This window comes from Tauraco erythrolophus, chromosome 7 (genome assembly GCF_009769465.1).
Source record: "Tauraco erythrolophus isolate bTauEry1 chromosome 7, bTauEry1.pri, whole genome shotgun sequence".
Lineage (NCBI taxonomy): Eukaryota > Metazoa > Chordata > Aves > Musophagiformes > Musophagidae > Tauraco > Tauraco erythrolophus.
In genome coordinates, this window is record NC_141471.1 from 48,964,813 (window position 1) to 48,991,797 (window position 26,985).

A 26,985-nucleotide genomic window follows, 5' to 3' on the forward strand; every position below is an offset into this window, starting at 1 on the left:
CTGCTGCAAAGGCTTTCTATAAAACAAGAGTATTCAGCAGCTAGAAAATTAAAGTAGAACATACTCCCCCCCACCACCTTCAAAACAATAAAGAGGTAAATTAAATAGACTTTAAAGATGTTAAACATATTTCCCCAGGCAACTCCACTGGCCCTGTGTAACTGGATGTTGGGCTTTTCTGTCCTAACAGGCTGCAGCAATTACAGCTGCTTAAATACAGCTCTTCTTATCTCCTAAGCATGAACACCTTTACCCCCACTAACACAGCGCACCTCACATACTGTAAGTTCAGTAGAGACCCACACTCATAGTTACTGAAAGGTCAAACAGTTTGTCAAATATTGCCGTTGTCTAAGAACATTTCCAGCTGCTGGAAATGAATGTCTTCGTTCAGCCTCTGGTTCTGTTGCAGACTCAAAAAGGGAGCAGGGTCAGCCAAACTTCATCTCTTGTCAGAGTTGGTTCTATGTTTGCTGAACAGATTCATCAGCGCTCAGAATGGCAGCACCTCAACAGCACTTCTGTTTTATAGAAGTAATTTATTACACCCACTATTACTACCAAAATTTACAAGCCAGTTGTTTTTTTGGTCTGGTTTCCCTTCCCCCTCCCCAGTAGGGAATACCAAAAGAGGAAAAATTCACATAAAACCTCAGACCAATACTGTGTGGGAGATGCAACAGCATTCTTATCAACTGGTATTTTCCCCACAACACACAGATAAAAGATGTGATAAGCATCTCGCAAAGTGTTTCTGAACTATTATTATACAATGGTATCCCGAAACAAAATTATTAGTGGGAAACTTACCATAACATTTTGGAGATAAAGTATTTTTTGGATGAGTTCTTGCCAAATTTTTAGATGCTACTGGTAACCAAAGCAATCTTTCCTGTGAGTATTACTGTAAACTTATTTTAATCTCAGGACAAATTAGAAGTGAAACTCAAAGCTTTTAATGTTTGTGTTGAGAATGAAAAAATATAAATATGAATTTAAAACTGTACAGGTTAAAAACACGGAATCTACTCAGTGTATTCTGGATCGCTTGACTCTGCTCATTTCTCCCAGTGCCTTTCTTTTCTGTGATAATCCAGTTCCCAGTTCTGTGTTATTCTGAAGGTAAGATTCAGCTTCCGGCAGGCAGTAAGACTCCATTGGGGGAGGTGGCTCCTTGAGTGGAGGAAGGAAAAAAAGAAGTGGTTTAGCTCAAGCCTCTGTTTAGCTCAAGAAGCTTCTGAGAAGAAAGAAACAGCTTGTTAGTTTTCTAAAATTGAAAATAACAAAACGAACATTGCACACCTACATTTTGAGAATGTTTTGCAAGCTCCCTACCCGGCAGCAGATCCCACTGCCAGCACTAGAATAAGTCACATTTTAGCAGTTAAAATTCGAGGGCACGGATGAAAATGCGCAGCACAGGCACTTGTGGCCACAATTCCTGGTGAAGGAGGCACACAACTGGTAGAGCTGCAGTCCCTTTCAGAGGCATCAGGTGGCTGGGGTTGCTGGAGGCAAGGGCCTGCCCCATCCACCCGTGGGACAGGTGAAGAGCACCCCCAGAAACACCCTCCAATGCACACCTGGATGAGGTAGTCTGCGATGTACTCTGGTTTCAGGCAGTTCACTCCTTGGGCTGCTGCCTCTGCTATGTTAACCCTGGTGTCGTCTGGCTTCAGCTTACTGAAGTCAGCAAAGAGATGAGTCGCTTCTTTAAAGAGAGACACAGAATGACTGGAAAACACCTACAGATTAGAACACGACAGATGAAAACGAGTTTATTTTTGTGTTTCTTCCCCAAGACAAATGCAGTTCATGACCTAGCGTTTCACTCATCATATTAACTAGTGAACTGATGGAAAATAAAATACCATTTACAGCTGCATTCTGTACCACCACGTACCTTTCAAGAAGGGTGATCATTCTCATTAGAGCAGGGCACAGAAATTCTATCCTCAATTCCCACCAGCACTACTGACTCGTGTGACCTCAGACAAGCTGCCCTGCCTGACCACATGCAAAAATGAAGATAACTTTTTCCTCCCACCGTTTGACCATGTCTCAGCCATCTTGTGTAATAAATTTTGTTGGTTAAGACCTTTTACTTACATGGAAAATGCCCAGCACAGAGTTTAACAGAAACGAAAAAAAAAAAAAAAAGTAGAAATATATGTGAATTTAACTTTCTTTTTTGCAAAAAACTACATACTTTTGCTCCTCCTGACTGAAGAAGGCGCCTGAATCCCGCTTCCTTGGTTTGATCAACATTCAGAATCACTTTCCAGCCACTGAAAGCTCCCTAGATAAAAGACTCAATTTAGTCAAAAGTACATTGGTACTAAAAAAGTACAAAGACTTAATGTATCTATAATTTTCCCGTTTCCAGAATATCCATCAGATAAAGATTTGCTATCACCTCATTTTGTCTTCAATTATAAAAGGCAGAAAAAAACCCACAGAACATACAACTATTGGGCCAACACCACACAGTCAGGCAGCTTGCCACCAAGCCCTTTCACCTGCATAACAGGATGGCCAAAATGATCCATGAAAAGACCCTTGGCAACGAGTGCTTTTTCGAGAACACCAGACGCTCATTTACAGAAACACATCTCAAGAAAAATGGTGACTTGGAAACATTTGTCCCCCATCCCATGTACTATGTTATCAGCTCAGTCATGGTAACAGCACGTAGGGCCAACGGGATGCCTCCTACAAGCACTCACAGCAGTTTCCAAGCAGGCAAGGGCTGCAGGCAATTTGTTACAAGCATTCATTTTAAAAATGTTACTGTAAAGTACATGCGAGTCAAGATTTATCCTGATGCAACTGAAACATCAGCAGTATCTCTACCTTTCAATGAATACTTGACTGCAATGCCTGATTGGAGAGAGGAGTTAAGAGACTTTGGGGAGTCCAAGTCCCACTTTCAAAAATCTCACTGAAAGAGTATGGAACTTGCACTGCAAGTCATGGAAAGTACTCTAGGAAAGGCGTAAACTTGTCCCCTGTTTGAAGTGCAACAGCATGCGCACTATTAGAGCAAGAAGAATGCTGTCCAGAGAGCTGTATTCACCCATATGGCACAGCACAGGATTTCTGTTACTGCGAGTACCAGTTGTAGTTTCCTAGGAAAGCCAAGTTAGGTTAGCTCCCTAATCAGAGCTCTGAGGCATGAACATCATCTTTGTGGCTGAGGGACATTTACATGTGTCAGTAGCCACATTCCAGCTTTGCAAAACATCAACAATGGTTCAAGAGGAGATTATGAATTTTAATATACCAGCACTAAAAGTTTTTTAGCTGAACTAGAATATATCCATTTCATTCTTAATAACAAGGCAGATTTACCTTTCCCTGCCAATTAAGCTTCCGAGTTTCTTGGTGACAATCCCTGTCCTGTCCACCCACGCTGTACAAGTTACACGATTATCTAAATACCTCAACAATACCAGTTGCTTGTCTCCCTTTATGAATTTTTTTCCTCCACCTCATGGCTGCAATTGCTAGTTTCTTCTGGTTTACATTGATTCCAGGCAAAACATTAAGTATGGAATTACTTCCCCACTCATAATCTTCTTCCTAGAACAATCATAAGCTTGAATTAAAGCAGTCCTGCCAACTTTAGCAGCAGAAAAATAAATTAAAAAAAAAACCAAACAAACAACCAAAAACACACACCAAAAAGAAAGAACAACAACAAAAAAACCCATCCAGAACAAATCCCAACTCACTCTAGCTTTGTATATTGACTTTATCTGGCCAAAACAGCTCTAGGTTAAAATTAGCGATATGGCTCTCAATTGCACATATGGGTCTAAATAAACTCATATTTTCTGTGACATCAAGTCATATACACAACCAGATTCCTCCTGCAGTTATCTACAAAGGAATTCAAAAGCAGGGCAAAGCAACTCACTACTCTGGACACCACTGACTCTACGTTTCTGCATTGTCTTCCAAAATGATGAAAGTTGGTTTTGATACATAAAGATAGGAACCAGCCTACAGGCATTATTTTAAAGTTAGCCTGGTCAATGTGAAAGAAGTGCGTGACCCAGGAGAAGCGTGAAATAGTGCTTAGGGAGGTGAACAGTTGGAAGAGATAGCGTTCAAAAACGTTTACACACATGGTTGTACATAGAGTTGGATTATTTAAAACTATTATATGTTCATTTATTGAAAGGATCAAGATTTAATTCCTGATGTAACAAGATCCATGTAAATTTAGCTGATACGAGTTAGAATTTACCAAAAGGTACTCAAGCTTCAATCTTCAGAAGCAACTATAAAAGTATAGGTATGTTATTTATCCTGTACCAGGAGTTTGGTCCAGGACTAGTTTTCAGAGAAAAGCTTGTCAAAAATTTCTCAGACTTCAGATTCTCTGAAACTCTAAAGGCTCGGGCACCCTAAACTGCTAATTGGTTTTGAGAGGTTAAGTCCTTTTCTGTAGTGTAAAATAAAAAGATACACAAAAAGGTACAGCATTACTCATTTCTCAATAATAAGGTCACATGCCTCAACAAAGCAGCCAGCTCCTCTACATGCCTCCAGGTAGGAACGATGAAGCACCCACTTTCCAGCTGCCATCGAAGCCAAGAATTTTTCATTTCGAAGAGGATATCCCACAACAATGTGCGTGCAACTTGGATCAAAGCACTGTTTCTCAAGTACTATTCCACCTGGAATTGAGGAATGAATGTGATACAAATTATTTAAGGGTCATGCTGTACCACAGAAAGGATCAACTCAAAAGTGAGAATTATTTCCATTCAGATAAAAATATACGTAACTCAAATTTACTTTGAAAGTATTATCATTGAAGTGACATGGGCAGAAGCTGGCAAGGAAGGAGAAGCAGCCAGGAAAGAGTGGCACTGATAAAAATAAAGTGCCACTGTAACACAAACAGGAATGAGAGAGATACCAGAGGACAGCAGATCCTGGGCACTCCCAGCAGTAAAGAATGAGGCTGTTGTGGAGACAGCTAAAAGAAAACTGCCAGAAGACAAAACCATTGCTGTTTTATGGCAAAGCTGATCACTCACATAATAATAATATAGTCAAAGAACCACTCACAAGAGGAGAAAGCCATAAATTTGAGACCTCAAATCTGATGAGTCATTAACAGAAGCCCTTTCTTTTCCCCAGTGAGCCACAGCTGACCAGACACAAACAGACACATACTATTCTTTGCATTTCCCAAATATCTAGTACCTAATTCCTCAATCAGATGGCAGTAATCAAATCTTTCTTGAGGATTAAGAGAAGACAGCTGAAATTTACGGTGTTTTTCTGGTTCTTCATCAGCCTTCTCATCTTCTGTAACAGCCTGGAAATACAGTAACAGATTTAGAAAATACGACAGAAGGATTAGGTTGACAGCTGATTATTCCTCTGCCAAACATATTCTGGGTTATTTTTAATATTAAGTTTGCCTTTAGCCAGGAAAAGCAGAACCAAACCTGTCAATCACTTGACAAAAGCATGGATCTTATCAAATCAACGTTAGGCTCCTGCTTAACATCCTCTTGGTTCTCCCTTTCTCCAGGGCACAGCTGAACCAATCTGTCATAAAAACTAATCCCTCATTCCTATCCACTGAATGTCAAGTTGAACACATGAAGAAATCATCATCCATCTATCACACTGTCCCAGTCAGTCAGACTTTCTGTAACTTCAAGGGCCTTTGTGCATTTCCACCACAGCTTATTTAGTAACATGACACCTTATGCCTCTGAAGACACATACCTGCTGAAAGTTTGAGCATCAAGTGATACACTGTGGGCAAAAGACCAAGCTCATTTTCCTAGCCCCTTCCAAGTTCACTATAAAATAGCAGAATTTTAAGCCAGGTTTTTGGCAAAAAAAAAATAATTTTCCATTTGTACCTGAACATTAATTCCAGATACCACCAGGGAAACAAAGGCCTAACCTTTCTTCCATCATCGTAACACAGCTGGAGGAGTTCCAAGTAATACACAGAGTACTCTCCAATCCAAAGCCTACCTCAGCATTCCAGCAGGAACTAACAGGACAGAAAGCTTTATTTGACTGAACAATCAAATTTATTTATTTGAGTAAACATCATTTGTTCAAAATATCAAAGAAAGGGGGAAAGAGAAACAGAACTGCACAACAGTAATCTACTTCAAGATTTTAAATGCAGATATTCACTTATTTTGTATTTACCATCAAGCTCAAAAACTTCTTGAGGTGTCACTAAACCTCTCAGAACACAAATCATCGTAAGCATTTCTTCATATGACAAACCTTTTCTTTGGGCTGTGGTGCCACCGGAGGGTTAGCCAGTGGGAAAGCAATGCTAGGAGCCTGCGGAGTGGGGATCAAGTGATCTTTAATTGGTGTTTCAGGATTTCTACATACAGGATTGTTTAGACCTTCAATCAAATCTCCATCCCCAGCCTCAGGAACAGCTGTGAAAGTAAAGCATTGTTGCGTGGTTTGTCTTTGGCTGAATATAATTATGGATAAAGTAAAACACATAAATAAAAAAGGACAAAACGCAACTACTGCTACAACATGTACAGTTACGTTTCACCATTGCCTTTCATAAAGATGCTCTTCCTTATACCACAAACCACCAACTGCAATATTGCAGACTGATGTCCCTGGATGCCTTGGCTTTGAAAAAAACCCAAAACCCTCAAATGGCCAAATTTATTTGGCTAAACTGCACTGATTCAGTGGAGCCAAAAATCAATTGAATGCATTTAGCTAATTTTCTTCAGCCTCCTCTAGGACAGGGTCAGTTTTCAGGAAGACTATTGTTGCAAGCAGAAACTCTGTAAGTAGCATGAGGGAAGGATCTGGGGGCAGGAGGGAGGCAGTGGGGAGAGAGAAATAAAGGATTCCACTATCTCTCAGTAGGCAGGAATGGGAAGAAAGCAAAAATAGATTAAAAAACATAAGTATGTTGCTTTCTTAGTTCTAGCAGTAGACTGAAGACTTCAAAAAGAACAAGGAAGATGAATACATTATCTTCCCTGAATCCTGACCTAAGCATGTCCAATGGCAGCTCTGTATATCTGGTTTTTTGAGCTTATGGGTTACTTTCTTCCTGTATCTCCATTTGTCATCTCTGAATATTTCCACTACAATTGAAAAGATTTTGCTACTTATGTTCCCACCTGAATTCCACTATACCTACCCGAACTGTTACCTGGAAACCAGCTGTGGTTCCAAAAAAAACATCCTGAAGTTGATGCAGACTACTTTTAGACAAACACTGCCTTGGTGTTTGACCACAAATGGCAAATGGATAGGAAAGCTTCTCTTTGAAAAACAGCAACACATAATGGAGCTCAAAGATGGAAAATTGTATTTTTGGCATTCAAGAAATGCCGACAATGCTTTTTTTTAAAAAAAAAGCAGAATTCAAGCACTACTGTATTTTAAAAGTCCCAAAGATCAAATGGATGCTGTAGCAAAGAACAAGGATACTGTATTTCTGATTTTACCTATACCAGCAATCTCTGCATCAGCTAAAGATCCTTTGATGGCAGACTCATCCATGTTCTTATTGGCGTTACTCTGACCTTGCTCAGTGTACTGGGAAGGACTGTTAGGCCACTGAAAGTTGCTGACAAGTCTTGCTCTCTCCTCCCTCGCAGTAGGATCGTCCCAGATGATCTGCTCACTCTGGGATGGCTCTGTGTTTACATCAGTGAGTGCCTGACGGGATTGCCTAAGGAAAAAAAGCACAGATATCTCAAATATTTGTTTTACAGAAGACAATCATACTAGAAGACAATGCGTTAATGATCACATCAACTGTAGCATCCAAGTGACCTCATTATTAGGAAGCATGGATGAGAAAGGGGAAAATTTCAGTATAAAAGCAACTCCAGCAGCATGGCTTTGTGAGCCTAAGTATCAGCATGGCTGAAAAACGGCAACCAAAGTATCAATAGGAGATGTTTTTATTATGTGTCATATTGATAAGTTATACCAAAATTAGTGTACTCTACTGAATCTATTAATTTGCAAATAAACACCAAGCTGAAGGAATAATTTTGCAAGGTTTCCATTACTTTCTCACTGTAGCTCGACATTGTTAGAGTTGAAATCCTATTCTCTAGAGAGAAAAGAAAAAGAAAATAGGAGAAACATTCACAGAGGTGCTTTGCAGGAATACCTACTACTTGTGTACAACCTGTGTACTCAAATACTACAGCATTGCTTTCTTTGAAATCTACAAGAACACTAACTGATCTGAAGAGAAAGAACTCAGTTGGCACAATTCAATCCAAAACTAAAAAGCAATCATATTATTCTGTGATTTTTTGATTAAAAAAAAAAAAAGAAAGATAGCCACTACGGATTAAGATAACCTTCTGACGTTATCTAGCATTTTCAGTTAAATATTCTGAATTACAAGAGAAACAACTTAAGTACATGAGTAGAGAACCGCAATACATCTGAAAACCCTGGAGACCCATTCATATTTTAATGAAAGCCTAAGTATTCGCAGACAGGACAAAATAAGATACTCTGAAACACAAATCAATACCTTAGAGCTTCCAAGACCCTACTGCGGCCATTCCGCACAGATCGTGTGCTATCAGGAGTGGTTGGAGAACCATCAAAACTATTCCTTGAAAGGGATCCTCTTTGCCCTTGTGGTTTCACTAGTGATGTGGCAGACATGATCTCCTGCAGCTGCCTTTGGAAGTTCTCCCTCATTTCTAGAGCTTGGGTTAAAACTTAAGAGAAGGAACAAAACTGGTAAGGTCCAGACTGCTATATTGTAACAAGTGAAAAGTAACTGAAATTCCAGTCAATTTCAGCCCCTAACCCCCACATCGGGACTACAATCATTAAGGAGAAGAGAAGATATCTGGGAAAAATATCTAGGAAAACTACGTATGCCCAAGATCTCTATTCCGAGACATAAGGAGAAGTCTCCATTTGGCTCACTTCTGAATTAGCTCTCATGATCTAACTTATATCCACAATTCTCCTGTAACACACTTATTTATATAACAAAAGGTATACTCTAAAACCGTGATTCCTCATATTAAAGACAAACCAGTGCTTTTTAAAAAAAGAAACTAAATAATTTGGTTTCATTTATTTTTTTTACTAAATAAAAAGAAATTAAATAATTTGCAATGGATGATCATGAATTCCTTACGGGCTGTGAAAGTCTTTAAAACAGAGAGCAAAACCCTTTCCGCTCATGCAGCAACCATAAGGGCTAGCTGTACTTGACTGGAATGTAACTATGGTACCTAACACTTCCAGATCTTAACATTCAGCACCTGAAACCGTGAAAGGCTTATATTGATAGTTTGATGTTCCACAACTATTTTGAAAACAGTGATTTACATTTACCTCCTTTGGATTCACTTGTTACAATTTGTTCTTCCCCTATAGTGACCATTTCCTTTATTTGGTCAGTTGTTACATCATCTTCAGCATCATCTTCATCCACTGGCACAATCTACAAACAATGAACAAGCAGAATTCTCAGACACCAAAATTATTTGCTTTTCACCCATGTTCAACACTTGTATAAATTCTGAAGATTATTAATCTTGCCTTAGAGTAAATCTAACCTTTCTGCTACTGTAATGACAGTAAAACAGTGAACAGCATCATCACTGACAACATCTATTCTGCAGTCTAAGTGTCTATTAAGGCAAGTTCACACCTTGGATCTTGTTACCTACAAGAGAAGGCAAAGACTGGACCTACATCATGTCAAATTTGGAAAGCACTTCTAATCCTGAAATGCCTATGTTTCCCTCCATCGCTCTAGAGGAGGAATATTACCAACGCAGAAAAACCTTAAGGAACATCTGTGATAGTTAATAATAATTACTAGCTAACCCTGACTCAGGGCATTGCTAAATAAGCATCAATGGTTTTTAGTAATATGTTAATATAACAATTAAGTTAACTGAATCCAAATCGCTTCACAGAACATGAATGTCTATCACACATTATACCTCATTTTCCTCCGCTGGTTTTCCAGTTGATGGAAGTTTGCTGGAGGAGGAGAGTCTGACATCTTGCACTGCACTGATGTCCAGGCTCATTTTGGGATTGTAAGTGTGAGGAAAGAGAGATTCAGGAAGCCGCTTATATTCTTGGGCACTCTGTAATAACATCAGTTAACATAAGGTAAGAAACTGATTGGGATAAAAGAAATTTCAAATCTAAACATAGGAAAAGTACAATAAAAACATCACTGAAATAAGTACTTTTGTGCTGTTTTTGGCTGGGATAAGAGTTAATTTTCTTCACAGTAGCTAGTATGGAGCTGTGTTTTGGATTGGTGCTGGAAACAGCATTGATAACACAGGGATGTTTTTGTAACTGCTGCGCAGTGCTTACACAGAGTCAAGGCCTTTGCTGCTTCTCACACCACTCCATCAGCAAGTAGACTGGGGATGCCCAAGAAGCTGGGAGGGGACACAGTTGGGACAGCTGACCCCAACTGACCAAAGGGATATCCCAGACCACATGATGTCATGCTCAGCATATAAAGCTGGAGGAAGTAGGAGGAAATGGTGGACGTTTGGAGCGATGGCATTTGTCTTCCCAAGTAACTGTTACATGTGATGGAGCCCTGCTTTCCTAGAGATGACCTGTCTGCTGATGGGAAGGAGTGAATGAATTCCTTGGTTTGCTTTGCTTTCGTGTGTGGCTTTTGCTTTACCTATTAAACTGTCTTTATCTCAACCCACGATTTTTCTCACTTTTTCTCTTCTGATTCTCTCCCCCATCCTGTCAGGGGAGAGCAAGTGTGTGGCTGTGTGGGGCTTAGTTGCTGGCTGGGATTAAACCACAACAACTTTACACAAGAGAAAAATGTGGCTTGCATTCTGAGAGGCATTGCAGAAATGTTCAATGGAAAAGAATTTATTTCCTCCTCATGCAAGACAAGGTAAAAGTACAGTAGTGAAAACTGATCACTCAATTTATAAATTCAAAGCAGGATGCAAAACATCAGTTCCTATAGATGTTTAGTATAAACACAAAGAATCCAATGCTGTACAACTTGTTTTAAGCCCCCATTTCCCTTCACTTTTACTAAGGGAACAAAGCAAGCTCCATACCTCTAAAAGCCAGTGTTCTGAAACAATATGTATACCCCGTTCTTTAACAGATTTGTACTCCTTATTGTTGTCATTTTGTCCTCCCTTGTAGATGAAGTGTGTTACTGTTTCATCAAAGCACCATCTGGAAAAGAAAACAAAATACATTGAAGATGTCATTTCTATCAAAAGGTATCAGAAATCCAGCTCAGAAATTGTCCTATCCCTTGTTCATGTTAAAATACTGTTTTGCCTATTTTGTTATGCCTAAACAAGCAATGAGCCCGCTTTCTTCATCAAAAAAAGACAACATTCAGTTACAGGATAGAACAACATCTTTTGAAGGCCTTCATGAAGTGAACAAAACTAAATCTGATAAACATACAGAAAAGAAGGGGGTCTGCTTTAGTTTTGTTTTAAGTAAGTGGAGTTTCAAATCAGTTTCTGAAAAGAACATGTGACCCAGGATAAAATGGCTTTCTTCTGTTGACATATTGAGTTGCAAGTGAAAAATTGATCCTCAAAACAAACAAAATGCAGGATACTAACATTTAAACCAATAAAAACTGGTATTTGCTATCTAATGCAAATATCTTCAGCATTTCTAAGCTACTACCAAACATAAGGGCAACCTTCTCAGCCAGATTGTGAATGACAACACTTACTGTAGTAGTCAGTAACAAAATATATAAACCAGATTTAGTGGGAGCAGAATTCTGTCTTAAATCATAAATGTTAGTCTGTAGTTTCTCTTCATAACAACCTCTTCTTCCTAAGCTTTTTTTAAGCACACTAACTTAGCCATGCTTACAATCTGTAAAATAATAAGTTTTGAGCTAGGGAGAAACACGCACAAATTCATATCAGATTAAAAATCTGCAATATAAAGCAAATTTTAAACTACTCAAAAGCTAAACATGTTTCATAGTTTTCTTCAAAAAAGAAGAAAAAAAAAAAGTATTCTGCAATTCGGGAAGAATTCAGGACAAACAGACTTTCCAAGAGAGACTTACCAAGAACACAGAGACTGGGGATGTTGTGGGGAAAGATGGCCTTATTTTGCAATAGAAATTGTTTAAGATGGTGAAATCTAATGTTTAGCTACAGCAAAAGGTCATGTAGACAAAGCACGTCAGAATACAAAGACTCATACTTATTAGAAGTCACATTAATGCAGAAGATTAGAAGCTGTTTGTATATCAGTTGATACCTGTAGTCTGCCCCAAGAGAAGCTGCTACTGCATTCAGTTCACTTTGCTTCTTACTAAGTTTTTTACTAACGTATATAACAACATCAGCTAGAGGCTTGGGCTCTTCTTCCTGGTCAAGCAGCAGGGATAAAAAAAAAAAAAGGACAGTCATGTTTCAAAGGTTTCTGTATCAATAACAAAATACTTTAATATTTAGTGTAGCATGTAGTAAAATACGCAATAATAACAAAACAAAGATAAACACATTTTCTCTATTTTTGCTGCTCCCAAACTCCATGGTCAAAACCCAACACTATCATCATAACATGCATTAGGAATTCAAAGACAAAAGATTCGCTGTCAGCCAGTCTCCCTGGAACATATTCTGCTCTTTCTGTCATAGACTGAACATTTCTTGAACACTGAAACTAGGGAATTATCAAACCTGATGCCACAGTAGTACTTCACTGTATTGGAGTGAAAAAAAAAAACAACAGTAAGATTAAGGAGCCATTAGCTTTCTCGCCCCTCCTCTTCAGTAAATAGCATGCTAAAATGGCAAGTGATACATAAATGCTCCCTTTCCTCCTTCATCATTTCCTGTTTTCTCTCACTAGGGAAGATTAGACTGAAGAGGCAAGATGACTACACGACCAGATAACATAATGTGTCTTTACAAGGGGGTAAGCAACTGATCACATCTTGTGCCTCCCAGTAAGCAGAAGAGCAGCACCTTACAGAGGAAGACAGGAAAAGAAGATGCAGGCATTAAAAAAGAACTCCTAAATTCAATCCAAGACAAAATATTTAATCCTGCTCACCTGGGGCCTGGGAATTTCTTAAATGTGATGAAATCCTCTCATCTCAATACTACGAAGTCTAAATTGGACCATATTTATATGCCATGTTACTTAAAAACTGCTTAATATTCAAGATAGTAGTACAGATGGTAGAAAAAGGTTTTAAAATTCTTTGCCTTCCAGGAGGAAACTCTTCCATCTTACCTTCAATTGTCATTAAAGAATGCATAACCATATAGATTTCTACTCAAACAGATCACAAAGCACAATTCACAAACTCCTTTGTATCTTAAATCACAAAATCTACGGTGTTTTCTTAATTAAGGTCCAGAAACTGAAACTCAAAATTTCCTACCGCTTCTGGCTGTGCAGCGGGCAACTGAGGGCTGGCAGTAAGAGCTACTGTATGCCTTGTGCTGTTTGCCAGTGCCAATTTCAAGTTTCTGCCGATGACTTCAGAGAGAGGTGTGCTCAGTTTCCTGTTTTTTTGAACAGGACCTCCTGGAGTTTCCAAAGCAGCCAGAGCATCCTACCAAAAAAGAAGCAACCAACTGACTTTCATGAACAGGTTAGAACATTTTCACTCAAGGTCAAGTTTCACAAATACAATCTATAGTAAGACTTCATACTCCTAAACCAGGATGATGTACTGTAGTAGCGTTGCACAAAAGTAGTACAAGACAATCCCAATCTTAGAGTCTGCAAAACAGGAAGAAGATAGACAACTAATCTCTTTTCACTGCCATCAATGAAAAGGGCCCTCAATGAAAAAGCCAGGGGCCAGCCAAATCCAGGTATTCCTAATCCCAACCAATTATTTTAATTTACTAATACTTTCTCCCACAAGAATCACATACAAGAGTACGTGATTCTATCTGCACCCTTAACGCAACAAATTTCTTATCGCCCTTTTTAAAAAAGAGAAATTTTAGTCTAGAATATCTTGCTTTTGTAAATCATCAGAGTGGTAAACTATTAGTTTCAAAAGGTAAGAGTACTAATTGAATCAAAGACTCACTCACAGAATGGTCTGGGTTGGAATGGACCTTAAAGGGCATCTAGTTCCAACCCCCCTGCCATTGGCAGCGACACCTTCCACTAGATCAGGTTGCTCAAAGCCTCATCCAACCTGGCCTTGAACACTTCCAGGGATGGAGCATCCACAACTTCTCTGGGCAACCTGTTCCAGTGACTCATCACCCTCACAGCAAAGAATTTCCTCCCAGTATCAAATCTAAATCTACCCTCTTCCAGTTCAAGACCATTACCCCTCATCCTATCCCTACACTTCCTGATAAAGAGTCCCTCCCCATCTTTCCTGCAGGCCCCCTTTAAGTACCAGAAGGCCACTATAAGGTCTCCCTAGAGCGTTCTCTTCATGACACAGAACTAATTAAAGAGAACACTTGATTCTTCTGGATTTGTTACACGTGTTTTGTTCTACTGTGGGCAGAGGGGTTAAAAAAAAACAAAAACAACAAACAGACAACAAACCAAGCAACTCAGAAACAACCTCCCAAAAAACCCAACAACTCTGAAGGAAATCAATGCATTCATCTTTCAGTTAAGGCCTCGAAAATGAAAAACAAACCTGAAGCCTTCCAAAGCACACTTAAGTCAATCAAGAGCTACTGCAGCACAGATACTCGCTAAGTACACGATGGGTTCCTTTGTTCTAAAACTAGTAGTTCTTCTAGCGTTTTGTGGCCTTCAGAATGAGATAACGAACGCAAAACACCAACATATTTTTCAATCTGCAGTAACAATTTTGTAATTGCTATAAAGCTATTGCATTAAAACATGTCATTAAAGTAGCATTTCATCACAAAACAAGCAAACACTTGTTTCCAAATATCTGGAGCAATTCTAAGCCTGCTTGTTCTATTTCTCAGTCTTTAGATGCAAAGAACACAGACTGTGTACTGTGTGAGGTGTAGAACACATGAGCATATGATGCAATAAGCACAAAGGAGCTTTGTTAAAGACATTATAGCATCTACTAGTCAATAAATGTAGTCCATAGGTCATTAGCTAGAAATATACATAAATAAACAGAGTCAGCTTTCCTGGCTTTATTCAAAATGGAAAATCTGTATGTTAACAGCATAAAAACAGGTAAGCACATGTTTCTGTGCTGTTTTTAAGTTTATGCGCCATCTTTAACCCTACTGGCTCTACACACTAAAAAATTTGCAGACAATCACCTTTACATCAAAAGAAGGCTTGAACAACTTGTCTTTGGAAAGAAATTTTGACGGTGTATCGAGATGTAAAGATGGTTCTTTCTGGGGCAGCCTCCCTTGCACAAGAGGGGTTGTCTTCCCAATATGATGAGAGATCACAGCTTGGAAAGCTTTACTCTGGAACCTGTTGATATCAAGAGGGGTCACAGCTGTTTTTTTCCCAGCTTCGAGGAGGTAAGTATGCTGTTCTGAATCAGGAGATTTAACAGTTGCTGGTGTCTTGCTAAGCTGAGTAATGGAACTCTCCTTATCTTTAAAAGAAACAAAGAAAACATAAGCAAGCCATCTGATTTTTCTTTTGAACACAAACCTTACATACACTCTTACTGAAACAACTGAAAGTTCATCTGACCTTTCTTTCTCTAAAAAAAAAAAAAAATTTATATCCCCTCCAATAAATGCTCTAAACTGACAATTACCTTTTAAAAGCCAGTATCTTAAGTGTCTCTTCCAGTTAACTATTTAGTTTGAATTACAGTGGTACTGAGCTTGACTCTTAAGTGTCTGAAAAAAAGTGAGCAATGCCTCACCGCTCACACCATTTGCGGTTCACACATACATACAACAACTATCAAAATATAAATCCAAGAAAAAGATGTAATACACAACAAATTCTTCCCTTTCAACATCAAAGGTAACTCCTCCTTAGTTCTTACTTTCCATGCAATATAAAATCTGTTTCACATTCATGACTGAATCACACCTCTTTAGGTCACTATGTACACTTCCAGTCCCTTATGCCTTGGGATTAATAGGACTGAGATTTAGTGAGGAATAAGCCTTTAAAGCTTATCCATCATACATACTTCTAGATAAGCATGACTCATCATCTTTACAGCTCAAAAAGATTAGTACAAGAATTGCTTTTACATTTTACTGCTCATTTCCTCCGCCTCCCCCTACTTTTTTTCCTTTAAAAATGTAATACACAGTTAAGACATGCCTATGCCAAACACATACCTTTTGTCCTCTTAATGACCCGTGTAATTAATTCACAAGGGCACAGATAAAATAGGTCTGCTAACATTCAGTATTAAATCACTGCAGTCTGCATCTTAATATGAAAGAAATATTGCAAAAAAAAAAAAAAAAGGTGTGAAATAACTGGAAAAGGAGCAGAAGCACCAGAAGATGAAGCAGGCATGAAGGACTGAACAGAGGCGCATCTCGTCATTACAGACTAACAAGTATGAAGTTCTAAGCTGGATCTATCATCAATTCCCATGTAATCTACAGAGCAGCATACGTGTCAAAAGACCAAGCTGAGACACTGAGCTTGATTCGCAACTGACTGATAACCACAAGACTCCACTGGCTTCAAGAGACTTGCAGCAAACACACAGTATCATTTCTATAATCATGACTTAACAGCAGGAAAAAAAAAAAGGGAAAAAATACTTGGAAAAATAGCCTTTAGCTCTAATACTTTAAAGGTGTTAGGAAAAAGAAAAAATTTAACCACACCTGCCTTCTTTATCATGACTGAACAGTACAATGACACAATCATATTCCCTAACTTGCTAATAACCAACCTTTGGCGTCTACGTTTTCAACCAAGAACTTGCTTTCATCTGCTCTTTTTCCTGTCCTTGCAGACTGCAAAAGCCAAGCTACAGTGACCGCTGGCAAATTCCACTTCTTTGCAGCTTCATACTTGGAACCCTCCGGTTCTCTCACCACAAGATGGGTACTGGCAAGCATTCCCTTTTTTGCATTGGCTTTCCGCACAAAGAATTCTTGGACTCTAAAATTTAATTAATAAAACATTCATTTAGTCATAAACAAAATTAATTTAGGGCATGCTTATAGTATTATAAAATGCATTCAAGCAACAGAAAAATAACCAGTAGATCTAACGCCATCCACTTTGCACTTTACAGCCTAACCTACACCTACCAGCCACGTCAAAAAAAAAAAAGAAGTTAAACAGTAAAGTTTTGCTTCTGTCAGTATTGAAAACATAGTCCAGAAGTCCTCACATACCTCATTTCCAAATTACACACTGAGCCTAACATTCTTCTGCAAGATTAACAAGACAGGCTGGATTCCTTTCTGGAGCCAACTGGCATCATTTCCAAATGAACAATAGTTTTCTTTATATTACAGTTTTTCTCTAATCATCAAAGACCCAATCTTCCAAGAAGACAACAGGACTGACAACTCACTGGCAAAGAATTTAGTTCAAATAGACTACAAATCAGATCAAATGATACTCTAGGCTATACAGTATTGCCACTCCAGGACTAAACGTGTTTTTCTTAGTTTCTCAAAGATCTTGATAAATTGAGAGCAAATAATTTACCACCCCAGCTCTTAAGAAACGGTGCACTATCACTGTTTATGAGGCTGGACTGAATAGTACTGAAGAGGGGGAACAACAGTCCACTCCTGGACAACTGAAGAGCAACTCAGAAGGTCTGACATCTGAAAAGGTGACTTTTTTTAATCTGTTCTAGAGCAGAGCAAAATCACTGAGACTCAGTCATTGGGAAATCTGAGACTCGGTGTTTTGCGGTAGAAATTCAGCTGTGTGAATACTGACTAAATTTCTCTAAAGAAGAAGAAAATAAAAGAACTACATTATAATGTCTCATTTCTTCAGCACTAGGTTTTGTAAACGAACAGAATCTCAAAGAGCTTTAACTCTAACGTTTGCTACTCCTGTAAAAGAAAAAATTAAATGCAAATGGATTTCATCACACTGGCTAAGAACAAGAAGAAATGGTGACAAACATACCTTGCTCCTAGCAGTCCTGCCAGATAAACCAGGGAGTCTCTCTCTGCACCAGTGAACTGGCTAAAAGAAAGAACACAATCTTCCAGAGGGGTAAATCCTTCCATTACTGGGACTGGTGTGAAAAGTGGATTGGACTGGGGATCTAAAATGAGCTCCTGTTCCACACATGTTATCTTAAAGAACACGAAAGAGATAAAAATGTAAATCAAGCCACAGAGCAACAATGCCAGTAATATTTCAGCAACTGTACAACAGCATTTATAGACTCAACAACAAGCAATTCTGCTTACATAATTACATCTGAGACAAATTATTTCCCATTGAATCAGATAATTTTTTTCTAATAATTTTAATTTTGTCCCGTTTGGCATACTGAGGCATTATTCAGAACTTTTCAATTACTATTCTTCCAACCCTGGAGGCTCCCTTGAAGTAGTTCAAGGCATGATCTGAGGGTCTGTATAGATTTATATCACAGAAAGTTATCTAGTACTGAAAAATAAATACTAATGGCAGTTAGTCTACATCGTGTGCCTGCTCTTGGCAAATATGGTTAACGCTTTTTCACTTCGAGCTATAAAGCTGACTTGCTCTTCTGCCACACATTAAAAAGCTGTAAATAGCATGAAACAAAAAACAAGCACAACGATACCAAACGACATCATTGTTAGTCAACTAGCTCCTTCTACAATTCGTTATTTAGAGTGAATTAAGTCAGATTCTCATATAAGAAGCCTCTGATTCATGACAATGAAGTCCTATTTAACAAGCCTGTAGAAAACGAAGTAAAACAGATAAAAGATACCTTACAGATGCAGAGGCTTTAAAGCGTGCTTTCATTTAGAACATGCCGAATGAAACAAGGCTAATCCCTCAGTATCTTACTCTACATTTAAGCCACCAGTAACTCTGTCTTCTAACAAGACATACTCCTAATACAGATAGCTGTTTCCTTACAGAACTGAAAGTGTAACTCCCTTACCAGCCACGTATTTGTGACAACATCACCAACAGTCGGCTTCACTGTGCACCCCAATAAGGGTACCACAGCATAGTCTGCAATGGTTCTGCTTTGCAGTGGCAGAATTTTCCCAGCATTCTCCTTTATAATATCTGCGATGCAGGACTCGTCCTCACCACCAAAACCCAGAAGAAGAAATTTCTTTCTGACAAATAAGCCTCCTTCAGCCAGCGCAGAAGACTCTCCCAAAGAACCATCATAGATGGAAGATGGATTCTCTCCTTGAACAGTCAATTGAGTAACATCATTGAAGGTTCTGGATGTTAGCTTTTCAACTTCATCTGAAACGAAAAAAAAGCAACCAGCCAACCACACTAATTGCTCGACAAGAACATCAAAGATAACTCAAAACAGTTTCACGAAGAAATGACAGTATTCTGCCGTTTTCAGCCAGGTTTTAGTTAAAAACTGCTCTATATAGGCCTGCTCACATTTCATTTCTAAAACACAACATAGAAGTTAACATACTAGATGTGGCTCTCTCTTTAATAAGCAAATGCTGCAAACTCCAACACGAATAAAGAGCAGTTAAATTTTCGATGTTGGCTGAGCCTAGAACATACCTAATGTAGAATCATTATTTACATATTGAGAGAGGAAGTCATCTTCAGCAGCCTTCTGGTGCTTTGCAACGTTCACAGCTTCCTTCTTCAAGAGATTGTTATTTTTGGGAAGAATTGACTTAATGCCAGGTTGCTCCAAAATTGGGTTCTCTAATAGTTGGTAGTTTAGAGGGATATATTGCTCCACTGGATGTAGATAACCTTTACTAAATGACTCCAACAACCACTTTGCTGTCACTACATGCGGCCTAGGAAATAAAGCGTAATACAAACAAGTTGCAGTAGGTTTCAGAACTGCGATTCTCCTTTCCCGCTCTGCAAATATTAGTATGTAAATGCACCTGAAGTTTGTAACTCCAATACTAAGCAAGCTTTGGGCACCTTACAAACGTCTAGATTTTTAAAAATTCTTTCAGTCTGAGAACAGAGAATTTCATACTTATTTTCTATAATGTAAATTATATCTGTCACTGCTGGGTTGCCAAATCCTTCCTCCTCAATGTATCAACAAATACATGTTAACAGCTCTTTTCACAAATAAGAATATTTGTTTTTCTGTTCACTGAGGTGACTCATGGCTAGCCAAAGAACTATAGTATCCAAAAGCACACAAGGATGTACTTATAAATACTAGCTGTAAGTCTTTTCATTTAAGTCAAGAACTATTTACGATTTTCAAATCAAATTCCTGTTTATAAAGTAGTTGGAGAAACAAAACGAGGTGGAAGTAGACCTTAAGCAACATAGTTATCAGAACCTGTGACTTGTCTTGTCCAAAAAGCATCTCAGCTCATCACTATTTTCCCCCAAAATGACATGGGTAACATCTTCATTAAGTTGATTAAATCGAACACCACCACCGCAATTAATAAGTCTTCTCATCTTGTCCAACTTCCTGCCACTAAAGCCACACAAATAGATCTACAAAGAGAACAGAGCAACAAAAAAGGCTTAAAAAGAAAAAAAAAAATATAAAAAAGAAGGAAAAACAAAGTAGGATATTCTGGTATAATTTGTTTTGACTGCTGTAGAACACAAACTAATGGTGCAGCCCCTGAGAAGCAGCAAGAGTTAAGCATTTAGAATTGGATTTATTTATCTTTGCAAATTAATCTAGCAAAACTTCAATATTTACTAAGGGAATGAACCCCCAGCCAAAAAAACCCAAACCCACACACCAATTCTAGAACCCATTCACTACAGTGTTCAAATACATACGTCTATAAATATATAACTTTATACTACATATTTAATACAATTATACACACACACGCAAGCTACAGCATGTGGACACAAAATAAATTTGGCATTTGCTACTGACCATGGAAACAACTTATTCAAGCAGCAATTGCCAGTGCTTCAACCTAGTTGCTTCCACAGCGTTAAGACTGAACATTTCAAATTATAGATTGTTAAACGTACTCGACAACCATCTAACAAATCATCAGGGGCTTGAAAAGAACTTATATCCAAGTTTTCCAGCTCATCAGGAAGAGGATCCAGTCTGCTGCTCATAGCAGAACTACATGCAGTTTCATTAACATCACTCAAGTTGATATTTGAAATGTGGCTGACATCCGAAAGGGTATGATCTTTAAATAAAATTAAAAAAAGATGCATTAGTTTTGGCTCGTCTCTTTCCAGTGCTTCATTAAACAAAATAAAAAACTGCCACGTATGATTTTGTTGTGCTAGAAGGATAGAAGTCTGAAGAATAAAAAATACTAAGTGTGTAACTTGAATTCCCAGTTCTGGGTTGGTAGTGCTAACCCAGTGCTCCTGTTCAGTCATCTCCTGAAGTAGCAGTGAGTAACAGGTGTTTGGAAAGACACATTTAAAGCTGCCTGTGTCTTTCATGCTACCATGTTTGTTTACAAAATGATTTTAACTTTTCTTCTGTTAATAGCATGGAGTAAGTAAAAGCAATCATATGAACTAAAAAAATTAAAAAAAAAAAAAATTATATCAGCATTTGTTTTCTCCCTGAGACTGCTGTAAGATTAAATTTGTAACAGACACTGGTTTTAAACCACGAATGTATGAACAGTCATGCTCTTTTAGGACTTAGAGATATGCATCGCTGATTCTTAAGCAGACAATCATACGCCTAATTCAAGTTTACTTTTTAGGCAATTATTCACGTTTTAAGCCTACACATACTGGAATAGTCAATGTGCATAAAAGTAATCTCTGGTATTTTAAGCATTAGTGGAATCAGAACTCAAACTGTCAAACCAGCATTGCAAAAGTAAGCAGCACCCTACTAGTTTGAAACAGTTCTTCCTCCTTCCTACAAACGTTTCCTACCTTACTTTAATGTATTTTAAAAGGTCTTACTTACTATCAGGCTTGCTGGCAAGATTCGTAGGTGTTGACGTACTGGGTGTATTACTCACTTTTGATCCAGCCTCTATTTTATACATGGTCTCATCCTGACAGAAGCCTTTCTCAATGCTGTCAGAAAACCACTGCACAGACACACAGTGCACATTCCATTTTTTAGCACATTCATACTTCTGACCTTTCAAGTGTAAACAAAATATAAAAAAAAAAAATCACATGTCACTAAAAGGCTATGGCTTCAAACAGTGATTGCTGAAAGACGGCTAGACATTAAGAAAATTTAAAAATTCAAATAACTTGTTTCGATTTGCAAGTTGTATTATTCTGGACTCTTCTGATAAGCTGCTTATTTCTTCTCTAAATAAAGTTAGAGAAAAAAATCTCATTGATATGGTATGACAGGGCCCTAAAGCAAAAAAAAGAAAACACACCACACACACACAAAAAAAGCTTTAAAGCTTTCAAGAACAAGAAAAAAATAAAAAAAGTTCTAGGATGTTTCCCCATAGGGAAAGCGAGGGAAACTGAGGAAAAAACCACTCTTCCCATTCTTCTCACAATAAAACTACAATCTTTTCATCTTCCCAAGAGGAAAGAAAGGGAGCTTTCATTTTATCTTGGAAGGCAGTTCAGAAGGCACAAAGAATAGATCAGTCAAAAAACATTAGTCCACAATCCAATTTCAACCAGCATACAAATTAAGTCCCATCCAGCTCTCCCAAAAACCTTAGGGTTTTTTTTATTCTTCCATCCTCTCTAGGATTCTCCCTTTCTCTTCCCTTAAATACCACCTGGGTCCCTGTTTTTTCCCTCTTTTGTTCTCTTTCTCATGCCTTCAGAGAAAAGTAAGGGTGCCCTGTGTGTTACTCTTCCCATCAACAGCGATTCCCTAAACAGAAGTAGTAAGAGCAACACTGAAGCAGACACAGAGACCGTTTAAACTTTTACGCTTACATATATTTACACCACCTCAACTCAAGAAGTGAAAATACTATTTACTCTGCAAGTGGTACCTTTTGGCTCTTGAACTATGAGGTGAGTACATTCATTCATCTTGAGCTGCCCCGTATATTGCCCTCCGTGCTCAGCAGTGAGGCGCTGGACTTCTTTCCTGTCTGAACTACTTAAGCCAGTCACGCAAATCGTACAGCCAAGGAACACAGGACAAGCATAGTCTTCCATGTTCACATCAGTGTATCTCATTATGCTAAAGGAATTAAAGAGAGAAAAAAAAATGAAATCTTTTTTTTCTTCAAAGTAAAATCAACCAGAAAAAGAAACTAGTCTGCATCATCATAAGAATTACTAGTTCCCAAAACAAAATCAGTTTTGTTTTGGTTTTTTTTTTAATACCTTTGCTGAGACTTATCCCACAGTGTCTTAACCCAACAGGGAAGCAAAATAGGTTTTTTCAGAGAAGCAGCTACTAAGTATTTCTTGCTGCCAACTTCGCCAGCTATAAGATGAGTTACTGACACATTGAGGTCTCTGTACACACGTCCACCCATCATCTGCACATACTTATGAACTTCTTCCTGAGTGAGGAAAAAAGAATCATAGAAAATTATCAGGAAAAAAAGAAAGAACTTACATTACACTCACATTCACCTTAAAAAACAAAGTCATGGATTTCAATTGTCCATGGTTTCTCCTAAACAAAGGTTCAAAAATACAAAATGTACATATATGGAACCCAGAAAGAACATCAAATATCATTTCCATTTTATTTGCATTTATGATAAGCTGAACGTAACACCAACGCCCTTAATAAAAATACTACAATCACACTGTATGAGTAAAATTTTACAGGTGGTTGACATTTTAGGTAGTATAAATTAGAAAGAGATATCGGAATTTAAGAAAAGTGAACTTCTAAGATAAACTATTTAAACAATAGCTGACTGGATATTAAATCTTTACCATGCAGTTTTGAGTAACCAGCAATAGAGCATGTTGTCTGTAGCGTTATAGCTGCAAACTAGCAAGCTTATCTGTCTAATCAGTTACTAAAAACCCCTAAAACACACATTTACTCCCATATTAGTACAGCTTAAATCTTGTATGATTATATACGTATATGCTTATGTAACATATACACGTGCATGCACAGATACACCACTACATACACATTTATATACTACATATAAGACCCCATCTTTCTCCATACAACTCTCTACATATACTACAGAGTCTGCAAACTATGGAAGGACTTACGTATATCGAAACATAGGCACAGTTAGACTTACATATAGTAAGACTGCTGCCTTAGTAACGAGCCATCTGAAGCAAATATCAACAATAATCAGCTAAACAATACATGATGTACCATGCATTACCCTAACATCTTTTTCAAGGCTGGTACAGGATACTGTTACATCGGCCATGGTCATATTGTACACAGGATACTCAGCTCTTGGGACACATCGCTGGGACTGCATACAGTACAGGACTACCTGTGGTCCAACGATTCTACAACCAAGCTGCAAAAAAATATCAGAAAAAAAAAATCAAAACAAAACAAAGAAAATTAGCAGAAGGTATAGTGCTACAAGGAAGTCTTTCCTTGCCCCTGAATCCTGAGGAAGGCAGAGCCCTTGGCCTGTCCTCTTACTCCTCCTCCTCCTCTAGCATCTCCAGCTGACAGTTTTGTTTTTACAGTACAACTCTTGTAGGTTTTCTGACCTCAGTAAAAGCAGCAGATGCTATAGCTAACATGTCACAGAACTCCAGTTAGCCTTTCTTTGCTGGACAATTCCCTGCGAGCCAAACAAAATCATGTTATTCAGGAGGTAAAAAAGTGTGAGAGCTAGCTTAGTGACTCCAGCAGAATCAGAAGCGATCATACTATTTGTTTTTCCACATGCTTCAAAATAATTCTTATGCTTTGCTAGTCATCTTCTTCCCTAAAAACAGGATGCAGTGAATTTTTAAAGATTTTACTGTGAATACTTCACACTGTTATATTCAGTGCAAAACGTGAGAACATACAGAGTGTAAGTATGGATACGAGTGCTTCTAAAAAAGAAAGAATATAGTTAGAAGTTGATGGGTAGCATACCTTTTTGAGATGACTGAAAACAGCACCTCTAAAAGGATCACAAATGTAAAGCGATTTATCATTTTCTTTTATATTGAGTGCTGTTTCTTCTTCAAGGATTTGGAGATGCTCTTCTGACTGAAATTCTTTTATAGACTGCAGGAAAACAGCGCATACAACAACATTTATTTAACAATTCACAAATAGCCAATCCTGTGGAAACTACACATCTATTTGAAACAGGTCACAACAAAGGTACCAGGTAAGAGTATACTGGGAGAAGAAAGGGCTAAAACATCTCATCAGTGTTGCCTTCATTTCCTCCAGTCTTCGCAATACTCAGACTTAAACGTTCATCACACAAACTTTCAGAATCTGATCCTGTCACACAGTGCCTTTAGCTCCTACTGACCTCTCACAGTGGAGAGTAATCCACAGCATCCTTCCTAAGTTTGCTTAGTGCTTAGATGAATGACCACTATCCAAACCTTCCAAGCTACATGTCACCTCACTAAACACCAACAGGTTTTGAAATAACTATTGCTTGATCAGGAAGCAATTTCTTCAACAAAATTGTTCTTCTTCTACAAACTTAAACACTAATCACCTCTGTTACACAAAGTTTTATTTCCAGATGCATACATAAAAGCCACATCTAAGTCAACCACAGAAATCATTTAATTAGATAATTCACTAAGCTCACTGAGAAAGGTGATCGAACCTACTCACCTCAAGAGCTTTAAAAAAAAATTCCGAGTTCCCAGACGACTTTATGAATTTCACAAAAAATGGCTCCTTACTACCTTTCATCCTTTAACTAGAAAAGCAAAACCTAGTAAGCGTTCAGACATGTTCTGGCTGCCCGGAACTGCGCACCGACGGGTGCTCCGCCCACCTCCGGGAGCTGCGGAACCCCCCTCGTCCCTGTCCCTGTCCCTGTCCCTGTCCCCGTCCCCGTCCGTGCCCCCGCCGGCCCACAGGCCTGCCCCACACCGCCCAGCCTCGGCGCCGACTTCTGCCGAGCCCAGCGGGGAGGCCTCTTCCCCACAGAGCCTCCTCCTCACGCCGGCACCCTGCTACCGCCCGACGCGCCCATCTCGGGGGTTCCGCGCACCCGCTGGTCCCTGCTGTCCAGCGGCGCTGCAAGTTTAACCCCGCGCCGCGACCCGGACCCAGACCCTCAGGCGGAACGGAAACCCAACCCCCGACCCACCGCACCGCGGGCGGGAAAGCGACAGCCCTCGCATTGCGCAGGCGCAGGGCGGGGCGGGGCGGGGCGGACGGGGGCGGGGCTTCCAGTGGGCGGGGCGGCGCTCGCTGCCCAACGGGGGGCGGGGCAATGGGCGGGGGGGCGGCTCCGCGCCGTTGAGCGGCCGCGAGTGCGCTCTCGTGGGACGCTCGCCGGGGCCATTGCCGAGCGGCAGGCAGGGCGCACCGGGGTGGCGCGTGGCGCGATGGTCCGGCGTCTCTCCTCGGTCGCCGCGCTCGCGCTGCGTCTCGCGCCCTCGGGGGGCGGGCGGGGCGCGCGGCGGCATGTGGTGATCTGTGGTGAGGAGCGGCCCGGCGGGTCTGGCCGCCTCCTCACCGAGCCGCCGCCGCCTCCTCACCGAGCCGCCGCCGCCTCCTCCTCCTCCCGCTGGTTTAGCCCTGCGGCGTGTCGCACCTGGTTACTTGTGAGTGCGGCGTTCTCAGCTTTGCGCCCCAAGTGTGGCCGTGGAAGGCAGCAGGGTGCCCGCGCAGACCTTAGTGAGCAGTAACCTGGGGAAGACTCCTTTGCGGTCCGGGAATTGTTGCCGTAGGAGATGAAAAGAAAGGCTGCTTCCCGCCCCTGGCACCTGCTCTGCAAAAAACCCCAAGTCCATCAAGGGAGCTCACTTGGAATAGGCTCGGGCATAGGTGCTGCCGGCTTCTGCTGGAGGAAGATAGGGGCAGTAACACAGCTGCCAGGGTCTGGAAGAGGTGTGAGCATCCCACTTCAATCC

The 26,985-nt window shown here is 39.6% G+C and overlaps 1 protein-coding gene across 1 annotated transcript; it reads right to left on the reverse strand.

Moving 5' to 3' along the window:
• Positions 1-940: 940 nt before the first annotated feature.
• Positions 941-26,239, reverse strand: TOPBP1 (DNA topoisomerase II binding protein 1). Its single transcript, XM_086614679.1, has 28 exons — positions 26,217-26,239; positions 25,733-25,820; positions 25,025-25,159; positions 24,303-24,446; positions 23,320-23,501; positions 22,980-23,173; positions 21,965-22,144; positions 21,046-21,215; positions 20,381-20,544; positions 19,624-19,871; positions 19,022-19,341; positions 18,040-18,212; positions 16,835-17,046; positions 15,264-15,553; positions 13,415-13,588; positions 12,280-12,389; positions 11,091-11,214; positions 9,978-10,127; positions 9,361-9,469; positions 8,537-8,729; positions 7,485-7,711; positions 6,277-6,440; positions 5,221-5,335; positions 4,522-4,685; positions 3,442-3,582; positions 2,210-2,299; positions 1,584-1,745; positions 941-1,173 (listed from the first exon to the last, which is right to left on the reverse strand). Exons 2-28 carry the CDS (start codon positions 25,811-25,813, stop codon positions 1,030-1,032), a joined length of 4,560 nt encoding a protein of 1,519 aa, XP_086470805.1. The 5' UTR covers positions 25,814-25,820; positions 26,217-26,239; the 3' UTR covers positions 941-1,029.
• Between the last annotated feature and the right edge of the window lie 746 nt (positions 26,240-26,985).